Here is an 18818-nt window from a genome sequence, read left to right as displayed (position 1 = left end):
ATGCGCTTCACCACGGCGGAGATCCTTGGCCCATCCCCATCAAGTGTGGTGGCCGACATCGGTAGAAACAACATTGGCATGGCGGCACCATGGGCACACTGATCTGCTTCTATCATCGAGCATCCGCGTGCAGGGGACGGGCCGGTGGCAGGCTGGGTCATGTGCGCTGGGTCCAGGGGAGAGGGAAGGTGGGCTGGGGTCACACTTCTTAGGCCTTGTTTAGTTCCAAAATTTTTTGGAAAATCGACATTGTAGTACTTTCGTTTGTATTTGACAAATATTATTTAATTATGGACTAGTTAGACTCAAAAGATTTGTCTCGTCAATTCCGACCAAACTGTGCAATTAGTTTTTATTTTCGCCTATATTTAATACTCCATGCATGCGTCTAAAGATTCGATGTGACGAGAAATCTGAAAAATTTTGCAAAATTTTTTGAAAACTAAACAAGGCTTTAGTACTTCTGAAAGATGTGGCTGTTATTTATTCTCTTATTTTTTTTCCTTCCATACCTATTGTTGGAATAAAAGCGTGATTGATCAAGCTACTGTGTTTGGGCTTCTCCATATGTGCGCACTAAGGTTGTTTGACAAAATGCTAGCTGAGACCACGACAATTGGAGGCAAAAAAGCAGTGTGGTGTTGTGAACATTGCGAGGCACGGCAACTTAAACCTTATTGTTGGGATATCTTTTATAAACCAATCGATGATAAGGATTGTTATATGTCTGCCACGAGTAGTCATCAACAAGGCAATTTGAGGAGGGGAAATAATTTTATGGTTAACTGACTCAGGAGCCTCTAAACACATGACTGGTACAACAGAGTTTTTCAGTGTTACAGTCCTTGTGCCAAAACGGAATGGAGGACTAAAATTGGCCATAGCCATGAAATCTGGGGAACATGGCATAGGTTCCATGTTTGAGAGAGAAGGGAGGGTCAGTGAACTTAGGCATCTTCATAGACTACGTTGACTGTTAGTGACAAGCTCATCCAAACAAATAAAAGTGATGATTGGTACTGACAAGTTCATCCAAAGTCCAAATAAATAGAAGAGGTCAGCAGAGCTCAGTTAATATCATATACTGTACCAAGTATTAGGTCAGTCTCAATACATAGTTTCATGACATAGGTACCAAGACTATAAACTAGGTAACCGAGCCACATAAGTTTCATAGGGATGAAACTCCCCCATGAAACTCCTCTCTCATCTGATGAAACTTCTTCATTTAATGACCCTGCCAAGTCAGCAATTTTGCTTATGTGGCACCCTATTTAGTGTGCATGACACTCTCATGAAACATGCATTGAGACTGACCTTACATTATCTAGCGGAACTCCCAATGCAGTCAACCAACATATAATCTCCAATAATGCTATAAGGGTTTGTCTAGGAGAACCAAACACAACCGGATTGGATATAGTTGTACAAGATCAGGCTAGTCTCAGTGGTGTTGTTTTTAAGACTGCATCTCATATAGAATGAAATATAATATAGATGAATCAATCACTCTCAATGCAAAGTTTTATTCTATGACTTTATAAATATTTAATTTCATGGCTCATGGACCGTTGATAATCATGTCAAGCTAGTTTTATCTAGATAATACTCTCTTTCTCTCTTTATCGATCTGTCAAGTCACCAAATCTACTTACGTGTCACAATATTAAATGCAAATAAAGCTCAAATAAAACCCCTTTTAAATGCATATCTTCACTTTTAAATGCCTAATGGCTGCGTGCCTAAGGTAGGGAGGGCTTCCCCACAAATTCTCCAACTCTTTTGAATGCATATCTTCACTTTTTCTATTACATACATATGAGATGTTAATATGCATGCCACAGTTCAATACAAATAAAAAAATTTCTAGGTGCCATCAAAGTATAGGGAAAAAAAATCTAGGTGCCATCAAAGTATAGAAAAAATAAACAATAATCATACATTTGTTTGCATAATTTCAAGTCATGCATAGAACTATAGTATCATGCACAATAACTGCCATGAAGTATTGCACGATTCGAAAACTACTAGATATATCTCCTTATCAAATGATTGATTTTTTTTCTTGTCAATATAGCATGTATTCTATAATATGCATGGCAAGTGACAGAGTAGAAATTATTTCACATTAATTTGAGCCAATTGAAGACTTCATTCCACGGACTACAGGAATAATGAAGAGTAACAATTGTCCACCGATATGGTATCTTTTATTTGGGAACATTAAACACAAGACATGATACAAGTTCCAAAACTATTTGGTTTTAAGAGACTCGCCGGCCTTGGCAAGCTCCTCCAGCTTCTTATCAATCTGTGCTTCTGTCAGGCCATCCAAGTTCACACATCTCTCCACGCCCATATCTGACAGTAGAATAAAAAGGAAACGATTAGGGCCAAACACTATGTTCCACTTTGTCATGATAATCTTGTAGAAGTGCAGATACACAATACAACAAACATATGCTCTAGTTTTTTATATATAAAGAACATATTCTTTAGTTGAAGGAAGAATGCAATAGTCAATATAATATGCGATGTCCATACATTGTCTGATACCATGTGAAGGTTTATCACTTCATTAATAGTATGTTCTGTGTTTCACGTAATACAGGAGAAACAGTGCAACAAAGTCAGCAACCAAGTTCCTCCAACATATCTAGGGTGTGCCTGTATTATTTCTTTATGGTGACAGGTTTGGTCAATGTGGGCCTTCCCATGAGAATACAAATTCCCATTCCTAGTGCTTTATAAATAATGTAATAACAAGCATAAAGGTTCCACAACAGTTGAGCCACTGGAACTATAAGGAAACAAGGTTCCACCTTTTGTGAACCATTGAAAAAATAAATCTACATCCTCAACATAGTCCACCCTAGTAATAAATTGGATTCATGAGATGAAATTATTAGTAATGTTACGAAGTACAAACTATTTTCTTAACATGCATCTGGTTCATTGAAACTGCATCAATGTACAAATATCTCTGCTTAAAAAGGTAACGCCTAGCACAACCTATGGGCTTGGTGGAGCTGCACCACCTCACCCAGCTCCTAAGCGTTTCATTTAGGCATTCCCCACAGAGATACTTTGAGTTTGATATATGTATGAAGATGGGACAAATTAGAGATGGAGAAAAATGAACTACAATTATTTCACTCATGTATGCATGACAATATCATTCTTTTGTTCTTATATGCCAAGTTTCCTTTAATTTTCATGGCAGTACTCTAACCACCCATAGAAAGTAGAAATGCCTAGGAATGCCGAAGCACTAGGCAGAACCCCTTCAGCCACTGCTTGCCTAGTGCCCAGCGGTTTTGAAATATTGACACAGAGAAATTTTGCCTTGTATAATGACGGCTCTCCACATTCATTCAGCTAAGGTAGTGGACACAGAGAAGGAAAATAGAATCAATAATCTAATACAAGCAATGTCTGTAATGCATATTGATGATCTAGATTCTAACACCACTGATTAGCGAAGCCTATGAGTGACTTATCTGCCAAAATAAGATAAATCATAAACAGAGGTTATTCCAGCTTGTCTAGCTCAGAAGCATAAATCTAGTTCCCTGAAAATCTAATGCTCAGGACATGGATCATGAGAAGACAGTAGTGAATTTAGGAGGTGAGATCGTGATACTAATCCTACATCTTTCCAAATTGTTCCAGGGAGTGCTTGGCTTAAAGCATATGAAGCCATTCCACCAAGCTGATGTTATCTTCCTTGAAGCTCATTATGATTTGGTTACCTCCTCATCTCACATTCTTTGCATGTAATTTGGTCCACATACTGAGCCTGCACCAGCAACCACATCTGGTACTCCTGTTACACAAACTAAGGTTGGGTTTAAGGGTACCTTCACCTCTTGGAATTATGATATTTCTTTAATCCTGGTGGTTCTCAGTTGTCAGTAGCCAGGAAAGACCCCAAAAACTAAGTTAAAAGAACAGCTTAATGCACATAACAAATAAGCTGGGTTTGGGGATTATAAGCAACAAATGAAAAGTCATTTAATTGCTTAGCACTCCTGATCTAGTTCCGTCTGTGGTCATAGTATGCTAAACTTTTTAAGAGCAAATTTCATGGTATATTCTTTACTACATGAACTGCAATATGGCTGTGAAATTAAATCAGTGTCATTAATATATAAAATCAGCACCTGCAGGTAAGCCAACTGAGAAAACTAAATACTAACTACTTCTGTTCAAAATTATAGATCACTCTAGCTTTGTCCTGTGTCAAACTTATGTAAATTGACCAAACATTTAGGAAACTATATTAACATCTACAGGTTTAATACTAAACTAGCAAAACATAATTCATGGCGAATTTAATGAAACTAATCTAGTGTTGTAGATGTCGGTGCATTTTCCCATAAACTCAGTCGAAGATAAAGAAGTTTGACTTGGGACAAAACTAATGCCACATATGATTTGGAATGGAGGGAATACAAGACACTGTGTGTGTGGAGGAACAGTCTGGCCATGACTGTAAAGTTGATCATTGCCTACTCTACAATAAAATTGAACATCACATAAAACCACAAGGGGCTCCACCAGAAATTTAGCAGTTAACTGAACAAAATGCTGGTACAGACCATTGTGATCGACCAGGATGCTGATGCAGAGCACATATAAACGTAGGGATTGGCCACAACAGGTTATCATCACGCAAACTCTAGGAGATTTGTAGTTGAGCACGACAAACCAACATGGGGCTTCCATTTATACACTTGTTTCTCATAAATCTAATCGCCTAAATTCCTCTCCCCTCAAATGCACGTCATTTCTATATGACCAAACCTCCAACGGCAAGATCCGGCAGTGCAGATTGAGCCATTCCACACGGCAGGCAAAGATATGAAATCCACCCAAGAAATGGCTCCAACCAGTCAACATCAGATCTTCAGCCACAGCAGGAGAAAGAAAGAGGAAGAAATGGATGGATGCGTACCGTAGCGAGCCCAGAGCTGGGGCTGGACACCGGAGCACTCGCGGACAAGGAAGGGGAGGGCGGGGTTGCGGGCCTTGATGTCACCATAGTTCTTCTTCACGAACTCCCTGCGGGTGACCAGATCGCCAGCGCACCGAATCAGAAGCAGTAGCTTTAGAGAGCCGAATCGGACGGGAAGAGTCGAAGAGAGGAGCGAGGTTCGTACCGGGCAGCGGCGCTGGCCGGGGAGGACTGGCAGAAGAGGACGCGGATCTCCTTCACGCTCCGAGACAGGCTCGCCCGCCATGCCATCGCCGCCGCCTGCTCGCGTTCTATTGGATTCGGCTCGCCGCCGCCGGCTTCCTCTCGGCTGTGTTAGGGGGAATGGAGGCCGCGCGGTGGAAGTGGAACGGGCCTGTGCAATCGGGTCTCCTTTGGGTTATTGGATCAGCATCGGATCCACGCCGTCAGATCACCGATCGGTGGTCACCGAGGGAGAATGTATCCGGTACTCTCCATCCACGATCCCATAGTCATTTGAAGAAAGCCGCCCAAATATATATATATATATATATATATATATATATATATATATATATATATATATATATATATATATATATATATATATATATATATATATATATATATATATATATATGTGAGAAATGAGAAAAGTTCCAACAAAAATATGAATGATAGATGCTGCAAAGTTCTATGCTCATAAAAAAAATTAAGGTGAAACTAGGTTTAAGGGGGAAATGAGAGTCGAGAGACCAGACGATCCCACGGCGACGTGGGGCGGCGCTCCCGCCGCTGAGAGTCATTCCCCAGTCCATGAGCGTGGTGTACCACCATGGATCTCAAGAGCCTCCACGCAAAAGGGCCACCTGCTAGCCTCTCATGGAGATGGGAGTGATGTGGGCATGTTGGTGGCGAGCACTCGACCATGGCGAGTTCGGAAACCGGGTCAAAACGGGATCCAAACCCTACAACCCATCGATCGAAAAGAACAAGATCCAGGACTTCTGGGGGCAGTTGTGGTATATCCCCAACCGGCTGACCTCGCTGCATCGGGCTAGGGTTAGGGATAGGAAAGGGGAGAACCTAGTGTGGAACAAAAGGGAGCTATGGAGGTCCAAATCCTTCAACCCCTCTAGTTGTTATCCTATTGGTGAGGGAGATTTCTAGAGCGAGCCGCCTTCCAAGCTAAATTTCATAGAACTGCTCTCGAAAGAGGAAAAGCTTTGCTCAAGTGGTGAAGGAGGAAATAGTGGGGAGAGGAAGGGTATGGGGAGCCAAACCGCATCCAGAGGATGATTAGGAGAGATGGGGTGGAGGAAACGGAAACTAGTTCCAACAGTTTCCTCCACCGCCGCCACAACCATTCTACAACCAGCCACCGCCCTATGGGTTTTACCCCAACCAACCACCTCCACCGATGCCTCCGCCTCATCAAGCAAACTTCAACAGATTCGAGGGAGCTCAACCACGGGCAGTGGAATCCAATGAAGAGGCAGAGGGAGGATCCCTTGTCAACCTCAGTCTCAAGCTCTAAATCAAATGCACACAAACAGGGAGCAAACCAGAGAAGAAGCTCTTGCTGTTGAGGAACCACAACAATCTGCTCAAAAGGTATTGTTGATCCCAAAGATAGTAACCTGCATGTGGTCAGTTTCAATTGTGGTCAGACAGGACACCTTTATTTTGCTTGCAATGGGCCAAAAGTATGTTTCATCTGTCAGAGTACTGAGCATGTTGTTGACCTCTATCCTGAGTGGAAGAAACCAGCACATACAGCGGGATTAGGATTTCAATACATTGATGTAGAGGAGACTAAGGTTCAAACATCGGGTAGGGATGGACAACTTTGGGGTTCTTACCATTAAGAAGGGTGATATTGACAAGGAATGTATTCTTGAGAATCTAAGAGAGCTATTTGATAGAGATTGGTCCCGGCAACTAAAGACAACTAATGATTTTGGATACATAGTTAGGTTCCATCCAAATAGAAAAGTGGAGAAGCTAGTTATTGGAAATGCATCAGTGTTTGATCTGAATAGGCAGGGGTGAAAGGTCCTTGTTTGGTTTTGGTAATTGAGTGACAACTTAGGTGGACTAATAGTGTTTATGTGAGATACATAGGAGTTTAGTCCATAGGTGAATATGTGATGATGGAGGAGCTTATTGCATATGAGACATGACATGAACTCATGTGACCAAGGTGGAGAAGATCAAGATGAGGCTTGGCTCGATGGACCAGTTGCAAGTGTGAAGGGCAAGTCGGAGGGTTTGAAGCGAGGGACCGCGTGTGACGGTGAAGCTTGGGCGAGACTTGGTGTCGATGGACCAAAAACGGCGAAGAGCAAGTGAGGTCAAGATTGTTGAACCAATATGGACACATGATGATATGAAGTGGATCATATCATTTGGTGATTGATTGGTGCATGTGTTGCATCAACATTGGAGGAGATGGAATAGAAAGCGCAAGGCAAAGGTATAACCTAGGGCATTTCCATTTCATCGGTCATAGGTGTGTAGAGAAGTTTATGACCGGATTTAGGATACCTGGCCGTACTATTAAGAGGGACAAACTTGTTTGCATATCGTCATCTAGTTCCACTTGAGCGATCTAACTTTGCATACATGTTAGGATCGAGTGGCGTGGCAAGTTTGAGAGGCTAACTCTTTTGGGAAAATGTTTGTGAAAAGCTAACACACATGCACTTTGGTGGTGTACACTTGAGGGTGTTGGCACATTTGCAAAGGAGGAGTTTGAAGGGTAGAGAGGGGTTTGGGATTCAGGCGTTTTCATGGAAATGAAGTGCTCATTTTCCATTACATCGGAGGAAAGGTTTTAGAGAAGTCGTGCGACACTCGTTGGACGCTAAGGTGAGCAGTGTCGGACGCTGGACCTACGTCTCACGCAGTGTGGTTGTCTGTGCTATGTGTCGGCACGTCCGACAACTGCATGTCGGATGCTGGTCAAACACTATTCGAGCGCCCGATGCAGTTTGTGCACAAGCGAACATTTTTTTGTTGGCAACATTGGATGTTGGAGTGTGTCCGATGTGTGTTCATCGAATGCATTCGATGACTACATGAGGTTTCGGACTTCTCTGAGTAGCATCCGGTGTGAGACATCGCGTCCGACATGGGCCGTCGGAGCGTCCAATATGACTGTGTGTGGTGCTCGTGCAAATTAACCATTGGTGGCAACGGTCGAGTTCAAACGGCTAGTGACAAGTGGCAGCACAGAGAGCGTCAGATGCTGGGATAGCGTGTCCGACGCCTAGCATCAGAGCGTCTGACGCTCATGTTTTTTGCCCAGTGGAGGGGTAATGGCTAGTTGAGCCCTTGGAGCTATAAATAGAAGTGGTGGCCGGCCTTGGCTGGTGCTTGGCACCCTTGGGACTTAGTGTCCATGCTTGAGGAGTGCTAGTAAAGCCTCTAACTCACTTGTGCTTGCAAGAGTCCGATTCAATAGCGAGTGAGTGATTCTAGTATAGTTGTATTATGAGATTGCACCGAATGGCACTAGGTGTTCGTGTTGCAAGTCGGTGGTGCTTGTTACTCTTGGAAGTTGCCACCTCCTAGATGCCTTGGTGGCTTGTGGCTCTATCGATGCATGCAAGGAGTTTGTGCAGTGCTCCAGAGAAGAAATTGTGAGGGTTACAGTGCTCACCCCACGGGGATCGTGAAGAGAAACTCTAGTGGATTGTTTGTGGCTTGGAGGATCCCCATCTTGAGAGTGGATGTGCAGCACCCGCTGAGAATTTGGCTTTGGATTGCCAATTAGCTCGTGATCTATGAAGTGGGTGAATCGCCACAATGAGGACGTAGCTTGGTGGCAACCAAATGAACCTCGATAAAAATCATCGTGTCAACATTGTCTACTCTTCTCGGCGGTTTGCATTTGCTATACACGAGCTTGTATTTATATTCTTTATGTACATATGCTTGTGTAGTTGCTCTGGTAATTAGTTAGCTTTGTGTAGCTTGCTAGTTATCTTCTTGCTTGCATAGCTAGAAGTAGTTCCCTTGCGTGGCTAATTTGGTTTGTGTAATCTTATTAGTCACATTGCTTAGTTTGTGTAGCTAAGTAAGTTGCGCTCTCTAATTTGGCATTAGTTGCCTTGTTATTAAGCTTTGCTAGTGAGCTTATGAGCTTTGCGATTCTACTTACTACTTGTGTAGGAGCTCCCCCGTGCTTGAAGTACTAGTGACATAGGTTTGTGTGACCTTGCACCTAGAATTGATTAGGCGAGCTCTTACTAAGGAAGCACCTTGTTTGCTTGTTAAGGATCTTTTACAAGGTGCTAGAGAACTTAGATAAAGGGGTGTAGTCTTGGCTAGACTAATAGTTTTAGTTCTGCATTTGTTTCGGTTAGTCGACGCGATAAGTTTTAGAAAGAACTATTCACCCCCTCTAGTCCGGTATCTTGACCCTTCAAGGGGTGGTAGGTTCTCTTAGTGTGTGGAATGGTGAGACTGAACTGTTTGTAGTTTGACTGATGTCTAGGTTCTCATACAAGGTATACCTCCAAAGTGGGTTGACTGGAAGTCTATGGCCAAAGTTTCTTCAAGTTTGTGCTAAGTCTATGGCCGAAGTTTCTTCAAGTTTGTGCTCTATGGCTGAAGTTTCTTCGAGTTTATGCAGAATGATAGAAGTAGACTGGCAGGCCTTGTTCAACAGCTTCTTTAGCATAGTACAAAGATCCCACAAAAATTCCAAAGGAAAGGCTACTTGTGTTCAAAGACAAGCTCCATTTGATCATGTTCACTCCTGAAGGCTTTGAGCACGTGGACAATAAATTTGAGGGCGGGTCGGATAAGGGGGGTGAGGAAAAGAAAGGAGAAAGACTATTAGAGGAGGAACTATCTGATGCTGAAAATGGAGGAAATAAGGGTTCAAAAGATGATGGGAAATTTAAGGATTATAATCAGTCTGCAACAAAGGAACAGAGGTCTTAAAGTGTTCCTACTGGTAGCAAAAATGTTAGAAGGATTCTGCGGTTTGAAGATTTTGTGCTCAGTCAACAAGCTACCTTGGAATGTGCTAAGTTATTAGGAGCAATGGAACTTGACGTAGAAGAAGATCCTGAACATGGTATGGAAGCTGAGCTGAAACTGATAAATAAAGAAGATAAAGAAACTTGTTAGCTACCAGAAGAATGGGTGTATGAATTCTCAAATGGAAGAACAAGAAGCACCACAATAAATCTGAATGAAAATGTTTTGGTAATTGATCTAGAAGTGTCTTCCAATGAAGACGGAAAGAGTTCTGAGTCATTGATTCACAGTTTGAACTGTACTCCCTTTATTCCAAATTATAAGTCATTCCAAGATTCTTGGAGAGTCAAGCATCTCAAGTTTGACCAAAATTATAGAGGAAACTATAAAGATTTTTGACATAAAGTAGGTATACTATAAAAATATAATTGACGAAGAATCTAACGATACTTGTTCATAAATGTTATTATGTTATCATATAAATTTGGTCAAACTTGAAATACTTTGATTCTCCAAGATTCTTAGAATGACTTATAATTTAGTATGGAGGGAGTACTAAAGAAGTGGGGTCCATCAGCACATAGCCATCTCTGGTCAACATTTAGTCGGTCAAGGTAGATCAAGTTGCACAGAAAGGAAAAAAAGGAGTAAGAAGAATAAGTGGGGCCCTATGATACCAGTGAGAAGAAGCTCTAGGAACATTGAGGATAGAAAAATTATGATGGACAAAGACCAAGAAGCTAAGAGAAAGTAGAAGTTGGATGAAAAAATGGGTAATACTAAAAACACAAAAATCTCTAAACCTCTTCTAGTTTATGTTGCCAAGGAAATTGGCCTAGACATCCTGATATTTTAGACTCTATGATAGATCTTGATAGTAGTAAGAATACTGCTAATGAGATTAACTATAAGATTTCAAATTGTGATGGTGATAGGAGTTAAGAATGTTTCTGATATTGCTTCTAGTAGTAGAACTACTCAATCTCCTGTAAGAAATTGCTAGGATAGAAATTCTGAGAATCTTAAGACTGACAAGGAAGATGGTTCTCTACTGTAGGACCTAAGAAAATATAAAATGATAGGTATGTTTTGGAAGATTTGAGGGCTAGGGAAAATTGATAAAATTCTTGCTCTAAGAGGCAGAATTAGAGATCATCACTTAGATTTTGTAGGAATTATGGAGACAAAGAAAAATAATCTTTCTGATGGTCATTTTAAAATCATTGGCTCATAATACACCTTTTGATTAGTTTCATTTGGAGGCAAAGGGCTCAGCAGGAGGAATCCTGGTGGGTGCCAACTTAGACTTGTTCAATTTATGAGTAGGAGAAGTTCTAATTTTTTAGTCAGTGTGATGACTTGTAAGAAAATTGGTTTCACTTGGAAACTCATAGTGTTTATGGACACTATGGACCAGCTTATGAAGAGCAGAAACAAGAATTTTTAAATGAATTAGAATCGGTCATGAAAGTGTTGCAGGATCCAATTCTTATTAGAGGTGACTTTAATTTAGTGAGAATTGTTAGTGATAAAAGCAATGGTTCAATAAATCATAGATGGATTGATAGCTTCAAGTTGGATAGATAAATGGGCTGTCATGGCATTAAGTGCTAGTAACAAAAGGTTTTCTTGGACCAATAACCAGGAGTTTTCAATTTTAGCTTTGTTTCTATAGCTTGGGAAGCTACTTTTCCTTTGGTAAGTGTAAAGGCCTTAGAGAGATTTCCAAAAGTGACCATAACCTTTTGGGTATCCTCTCTCCTCGAGACCCATTTGCAAAGAGTGTTGTCTTTTAGGTCTTGTTGTTGGAGAAGACTAAAAATAGATATTGAATCTTTTACCTGTAGCGATACCTAAAGGATAAATAGGTCTTGTGTTTTGGGTGATGATTGTTGGAGATAGTCTAGATATGTTATAATAGGTGCCAGCTAGTTAAAGTTTGATGAAGATCCAAGTTGAAACAGAGAAGAAATGATGAAGATAATTTCCCACCAAGCATTCATCATGAATGGACCATGAGGCCTAAGAGAGTTTGTGGTTGAATTAGACTTCTTAAAACTAAACTTGGCCTCAATTGCCTATTTACCAAAACATATGAAAACAATATCTATTTAGAGGTGCACTAAGACTTTTCTAAGTGTTTCTATCTCTACCATAAAACAATTATGCAACATATGTTCCAATCAACTAACCTAACAAGCTAAACTAGAAAATATAAGCACACAACCTAGGAAGCAATTAAGTGTGAAACACAAATAAGGTAGAGAATGCAAAATTCTATTAATGGTCATTTTTTCTAGAGGTATCGAGAAGCTCACACTTTCCCCAAGTCTTAGTGGGAGCCCCTCGCTAGGGCCAAGCTTCAAGTCAGGTAACTCCATGGATATCCCATAGGCTTTCCCCCATGCACAAGTGGGGCTCCGAGATGGCTTCATCTAGACCGCTCCGTCCCATCTTCACTATTGAACTTCTAGCTCAAACATCATCGGCTGTGCTCCCTTCGGTACATGCTAGGTGGCCATAATATAAGTGCATTTGGTGTGTTCTTGCAAGATTACAACACTACTACACAAAATCTTTATCGCGACCTTTTGAAAACACTGTCCAAGGCGGGCACGAATTTCAACTATCTCAGTTAATGCCTGCCGAGGCGGTTGCTTTTTATGAACCAAGGCGGTTACAAGCAACCGCCTCGTAAAATCTATTAACGGACGCGAGCCTTATAACTAGTCTGCCTCCAAAAATACCCCCATTTTAGAGGTGGGCCAGTTATGAGGCCTACCTCAATTAATATGCTGGAGGCCCAGAAAAAACCCATATCCAATCAACTATATATATATATATATATATATATATATATATATATATATATATATATATATGTAGCTAGGGTTCACTTCGCTCACCCTCACTCAGTGTCGCTCGCCCTTTGGTCCTTCACCCGAGCGCCTCCTCTCCTCTCTCTCTCCCGCACCCAAGCGCCCCTCCCCTCTCCCTCCCGCCAGCGCCCCCTTGCCTCTCCTCTCTCCCACTCTCTCGTGCCTCTCTCCAGGTGGATCTGGAGGAGCCCGTGGCCTAGCAATGCTATGACCTAGCGGCCAGAAGGCATAGCGATTTGGTGGCCCGGTGGTGCGGTGGCCTTCAGTGGGTGGTGCGGGCTTGGCCAAGGCCCTCCGATGGCCGAGCTCCTCCACCGGTCAAGGCCCTCCACCTCCCAAGCTCCTCCACAAGTAGCCGCGCCTACTCCTCCACTGCCTCCTCCAACTTTGATGGTGGCACCCCCTCCCTCTAGATCTGGCACAGTGTGTCACGGAGAGCACGGATCCGATGGACAAGGGGCCAGATCCGTGCAGGGGCGACACAGACGCCTCCTCTTCTTCCTCCGATGTGGTGGCATGGATGAGGAGAGCCCGGATCCATGCGCGGGCTAGGCGACGGCGGCATTGGTCAGTTACAACGGCGCTCCTCCCCCTACCCTCTCTTGCTCACAGATCCGGTGGTCGGAGGCTGGATCCGGCGTCGGGCGGCCAAATCCCGGCAGTCCGGTGAGCTACGGCGGTGACGGGTCGTGAATGGGCTTGGCAGGCCCGTGGAAGGTCTTGCTGGGCTTATCCATGGTTTTTGTTTTTTTATTCGATTAACCGAGGTGGGCAAGCAACCACCTCAAAAAAGGTCTCATTTACCGTGACCTTTGGTCCAAAGTGGTTGGCCTGCCCGCATCGATTAAGCACTTTTACCCACCTCGGTTAAAAATATTGTAGCAGTGAGACCCTAGTGTACAACACAATAATGCTCGCAAGCACCGGGATGACAAGAGATATGCAAATCTTACTAAACACTAAGCCTAAGCCTAGAGCTAAGCACCAAAGTGGCGGTCTAACTAGTCTAAAAACTTCTCAAAGCGCTACACTAATCACCAAATATTTTTCTTAAGAATTTTTTGTTGTTAGAGCACTTGGATATGAGTTGCAACTCTTCTACAACTTCAGACGCTCTATCACACCTGAAATGGTTGTCCAAGAGGGTATTTACAACATCCACTCCTGAATGTAGCCATTGGCTTTGAACTGCCCACAAACAGCACTCACCGGAAGGTCTGATGAGGTCACCGGATAACTCTAATGCCTACCATGTGAACTAGCCATTGCCTACCATTGGAGCTCCTTTCCCATTTGCATCTTCTCAGGTGATCACCGAAGAATTAATTCCAGTGGCTCAAAAACCCTTCTTCATAGCCTCTAGACATCAACCTTTTCTCTAGTGCTTGTTCTCATGCATCACCCAAGAAATCCGGTGGGTGATGAAACCTACTGCAGAAACTATAGCTCGTCAGTTGAACCGATCCAAGCTCCAGTGCTTCAGTTCGACAACACCGAAGAATTCTAGTGACTGTTGATGGTCAGAATGTCAGGTCCTCCCTAAGACCCTGAGTCTCTGACTCTGACCCTAAGCTCAGCTAGCGCGTGCCTGTACGCTTGAGATTATCTGCCGAATCTGTCAGCTATTCAACAATACTTTTTCTCTCACAACACTGTTTTATGTCTAGTTTAAAAATTTAATACATTGTTTTGTGACACAAAAACTCTACCATAGATTGATGGCATTTGTAAAAGTAACTGCTAAATCTCAAATGAGGGGTGAAACCAGCTGGTGATAAATGCTTTCCAACCAGTGGTGAAAATATTTATGTAGTACTAGTAGTGCATTATTACCATATAAATAACTGCTAAATCTCAAATAATATTTTGTCTAAAAAAATCCATCAGAAAATTAACTCTCGGGTCCAACAACGGCAGGGCTGCTTCATGCCCCCGGCGCTTCGCAGGCGACGATGACTTCACCAGTTCACGACATCTCTGCAGCCTCAGGGCCTCACGCGCGGCGCGCTAACCCTCGCCTACGGTGCAGCCCCAGCCAGCCACCGGCACCGCAAGCCAAAGGCAGGAGCTAGCGTTGCGCTACAGGACAAGCAGGGACCTGCCCGCCAGCGCGCGTTCGCGGCATGCCAAGCATCATAGCGGTGGCGTCATCGCGTCTCCAATGCCTTTCCCCTACCGAGAGTCCGTGCCGGCCGGCGCTCCACTTTCCGTGCCGACCAGCAGTTAGCGTTCCCGGTCAGTATCCCACTCTTCACGCCATCGCCATCTAGAGCGCCATGGCAGTGGACAAGGTTAGGAGTAGTGCTAGTGCGGCGGCCGTGATGGGCCTGGTGGTAGCGGCGGCGGCGCTTCTTTCCCCGCCGGCGCCCGGGAGCTTCAACGACGAAGGTACGCACGTTTGTCTGGTCGCCGCCTTCATTCCTGCGCCCTTTGTCGTCGTGGCAGGCTGGCAGCCGGGCGCCGGCCGCCGGCTGCCGAGATCATGTGCTCTGCTCACTCGATTCATGGTTCTTCTTCCTGCGGTTTCTGAATTCTTTTGCACTGCACGTCGCCGTGACGCCGTCGCCGTCGTCGTCGGGTTGAATATGCAGTGAACACTCTGGTGGAGATCAAAAGGGCGCTGAATGACCCGAGCGGAGCTCTCCGCGCCTGGGACCCGGAGGTGATAGCCGCCGGCGACGAGCTGTGTGACTGGCCCATGGTCGTCTGCAACTTGAAGGGCCAAGTTTTCAGGCTGTACGTATGCTCTCCTCGCTTCTGTGCACGCCTCTGTGATTCATAGTCTGGGCTCATGGCTCTTTGCTTTTTTTTTTTTCTGTTTGCAGGGATCTTTCGAACCAAAATCTCTCTGGTACATTGTCGCCGGCGATCGGGAACCTTAGGTCAATGAGAAATCTGTAAGGCTCCATCTATGAATTTCTATTTTTAGTCATTATGTTTATATAGAACATGTGGATGAGAAGTCTGGTTTGAATGATTGCAGATTATTATGCAACAATTCAATATCTGGCGCTATCCCTGACACACTAGGCCAGATAGTGCATTTGGAAACTGTTGATCTCTCAAATAATCACTTCACTGGAAGCATCCCAAGTACGCTGGGTGGTCTGGCGCACCTCCAGCATTTGTAAGGCTACTATATCTTCCTGCAGCATTATTAACGAATACTCCAATCTTAAGTGTTACTAACATTCATCATGTAATATATGCTGTTCCTTATTGAAACAAAAATCTTTAACTTGCGCTTGTCTTTGCACAGGAAACTGAACAACAACAGGTTATCTGGGCATATACCTGATTCACTAGCCACTGCTAGCATGCTCTCAAGACTGTATATTCTCTTGCTAATCTCCATTCTGTCATTGTTGCATTGTTCTTTTATATGTTAGTACATTGTTATAGCCTGCTTGAACTATCCTTTTTTTTCCCACAGGGATCTCTCCTTTAACAACCTCAGCGGCCATCTGCCCATTTTTGGCGCAAGTATTGTCAGGTAAAGTGATTTCTAGTTCATATTTATCCTTTTATACCTTACAATTACTGATCACCCTATGACTTAACATGGGCTCTAGGGGTGAAGCAAGTTCTAAATGGCCTTCCCTCTTTCTCATTTAATTACTCTGTCATGTTCTCAGCTTGCAGGGTAATCCATTGCTAAATCCCACTGTAGAAGAGCCACATGATTTTCCCACACCAAAGCAGGCGAATAGTGAAGGTTGTTCCTTGTTCAATTTGGGATGATTTCGATTTTGTCATACGATTTGAAATCCTATTAATCTTACCTAGATATGCGCATAACAATCATTATCATTTTCTCCAGAAAATTCAGATGTCTTGGATGAAAGAGAAGGCCATATCCTTGGTATCCTTGCAGTATGTCTATCAATTGCTTGCGCAGTGACTACCGTGATTACTGTAGTTGCTGTGGTATGTCGCTGTCGCCATCGACATGAGCAGGCCGGCGCAGTTGATGGTAATAATTTTTCAAAGCTATATATATGCGTGTTTTTGTTTGAGGGTATCTATCCGAAAGGGGGGGTTATAACAGGTTTATGTCTTCAATTGCAGATGTTTCATCGGCTATAAGTCTTACTGACTCTGGTTTATCTCAGTACTCTATTTCTTCCTTGTTTATCCTTCCATAGCAAACTCGTTTAAACATAAAGATATACCATTGTATGTTTTAGTTTGGGCTATGATGCTATAGGAAACTACAAATGAGCCCATCCAACTGAAATGAATAGTTATGATGGAGATTCCCTATATTTTGGATGTTTTGGTTTGTTTCCTTTCTTGTTTGTGAGTTTCCTCAATTTGTATCACATTTATTTATTTTTTGCTAAGTCAACACCAATTCACCCAAAAAAATTCAAAAGTTTTGTTGAATGATCGTGGTCTTCAATCTAATAGTTTCTAGTTTTGAGTAGTGGCATGCCAACACAAGCATGTGCTCGAGCAACAGCAGGCACACATGCGCATGTAGAGTGACTGAGAGAGGGTCAAGACCAAGGACTGGTCCCTATCAGAATGTTAGCTAAACTTGCTGCATAAGATTTTAATCTTTACTTCCAATTTAGTTATGCATAATAAGGTAGGGGAGACGCGTGATTGAAGGCGTGCTAGATCACGACGTAGCCCGAGTTGGTTTAGATTGTGCCACGACGCATGTTGCGCACGCAGCACGCACCGCTGAGCAACGGTGGCGCGCACGATGTGCGGCGTGGCGCAAGGGGATACTTGGCGATTTGGCCAAGATATCACACATGCATATGTATATAAAAGGCATGAATAAAATCCGAAAGAGGTGCATTTGTTGGCACCGCCATATCTTTGTTCTCGCTTTCTATAGTTTCCAATCTATCGTGAACTCGTCGTGGTCACCACGTCGCCGTGAGCCGCCGTTCCAGGTCGCTGAAGTTCTCCAGTTCCAACAATTGGTATCAAAGCCGAAGGTTGCCGGTCGTGGAGGCGTGAGTAGGCGGTGAGAAGTCGGAGAGGAAGCCGGAAGAAGGAAGGAGAAGAAGGGAGTAGTTCGGGCGCCAGCAATGTCGAACAGCCAGGTTGAGTCTAGCGACTCGGAGGAGCGTGCGTTCAATCAAGCGACAGGCAACCTCAAGTGGCCAATGTTGACACGCACGAATTACCAGGAGTGGGCGCTACATGTCCAGTGCAATCTGGAAGGAATGTCCTTGTGGGAAGCAATTGAATCTGAGAAGGTCGAGCGACGTCGAGATCGACTAGCTTTGGGCGCCATGCTACGTGGCGTGCCCGATGACATGCACTCGATGCTGTTGAACAAGAAGACTGTCAAAGAGGCGTGGGCAGCGATCAAGACCATGAGGCTCGGAGCAGATCGGGTGAAGGAGGTGAACGCGCAAAAGTTGTTGGCTGAATTTGAATCTATCTCATTCAAGCCGGGAGAGGCGATCGATGATTTTTTGCCGTTTGATTCTCTAAGTTGGCAACCGATCTGCGTGGACTCGGGGAATCGAGTGTTACTGATACCCATGTCGTGAAGAAATTTCTCAGGGTGGTGCCCCCGAAGTACAACCAGATTGCAGTGGCGATCGAGATGTTCATCAATCTAAAGACGTTGTCGATCGAAGAGCTTGTGGGTCGCCTATGAGCGGCTGAAGTCCGGTTCGAGCCTACGGTCAAGCAGGTGATGGAGAAAACGGGGAAACTCCTCTTGACTGAGGAGGAGTGGGCGGCAAGAAGCAAAAGCCGACCGGTCTCCGACTCGTCGTCGTCTGGTGGAAGTCACGGTGGCGGTGGACACTATGTGAAGAAAGACAAGCCTGGCGCGCGCGGCGGGGGTGAAGCGCGTGATACCGGGGTGAAGCTCACGTCGATGGGTACTCCACGACGGAAGGGTAAGTGTCGCAAATGCGGCATTTACGGGCACTTTGCAAAAGAGTGCAAGACCAAGGTGCAGAACGCCGAGCGGCAGGAGGCCGCTCACCACGCGACGGCCGATGCTGAAGCGGCAT

The 18818-nt window shown here is 43.9% G+C and overlaps 2 protein-coding genes across 2 annotated transcripts; one reads left to right on the top strand and one right to left on the bottom strand.

Moving 5' to 3' along the window:
- LOC8072704 (NADH dehydrogenase [ubiquinone] 1 alpha subcomplex subunit 2) lies at positions 2105-5353 on the bottom strand. Its single transcript, XM_002439319.2, has 3 exons — positions 5163-5353; positions 4958-5064; positions 2105-2361 (listed from the first exon to the last, which is right to left on the bottom strand). The coding sequence occupies exons 1-3, from the start codon at positions 5246-5248 to the stop codon at positions 2255-2257; spliced, it is 300 nt and encodes a 99-aa protein (XP_002439364.1). The 5' UTR covers positions 5249-5353; the 3' UTR covers positions 2105-2254.
- LOC8072703 (protein NSP-INTERACTING KINASE 1) lies at positions 14941-17116 on the top strand. The gene is made up of 9 exons (XM_021448461.1): positions 14941-15216; positions 15420-15564; positions 15654-15725; positions 15812-15955; positions 16088-16159; positions 16262-16321; positions 16464-16543; positions 16649-16801; positions 16897-17116. Exons 1-9 carry the CDS (start codon positions 15105-15107, stop codon positions 16971-16973), a joined length of 915 nt encoding a protein of 304 aa, XP_021304136.1. The 5' UTR covers positions 14941-15104; the 3' UTR covers positions 16974-17116.

The sequence above is a fragment of the Sorghum bicolor genome, chromosome 9, assembly GCF_000003195.3.
Source record: "Sorghum bicolor cultivar BTx623 chromosome 9, Sorghum_bicolor_NCBIv3, whole genome shotgun sequence".
Taxonomy (NCBI): Eukaryota; Viridiplantae; Streptophyta; class Magnoliopsida; order Poales; family Poaceae; genus Sorghum; species Sorghum bicolor.
This window is presented reverse-complemented; position numbering and strand designations above follow the sequence as displayed.

Coding starts and splice junctions, on each gene's coding strand:
- LOC8072704 (XM_002439319.2), bottom strand. CDS start 5,248: ATGGCATGGCGGGCGAGCCTGTCTCGGAGCGTGAAGGAGATCCGCGTC. Junction 5,065..5,162: donor CCGGCCAGCGCCGCTGCCCG/GTACGAACCTCG, acceptor GGTCACCCGCAG/GGAGTTCGTGAAGAAGAACT. Junction 2,362..4,957: donor CCAGCTCTGGGCTCGCTACG/GTACGCATCCAT, acceptor TTCTACTGTCAG/ATATGGGCGTGGAGAGATGT.
- LOC8072703 (XM_021448461.1), top strand. CDS start 15,105: ATGGCAGTGGACAAGGTTAGGAGTAGTGCTAGTGCGGCGGCCGTGATG. Junction 15,956..16,087: donor CTGGCGCACCTCCAGCATTT/GTAAGGCTACTA, acceptor GTCTTTGCACAG/GAAACTGAACAACAACAGGT. Junction 16,802..16,896: donor GCAGGCCGGCGCAGTTGATG/GTAATAATTTTT, acceptor CTTCAATTGCAG/ATGTTTCATCGGCTATAAGT.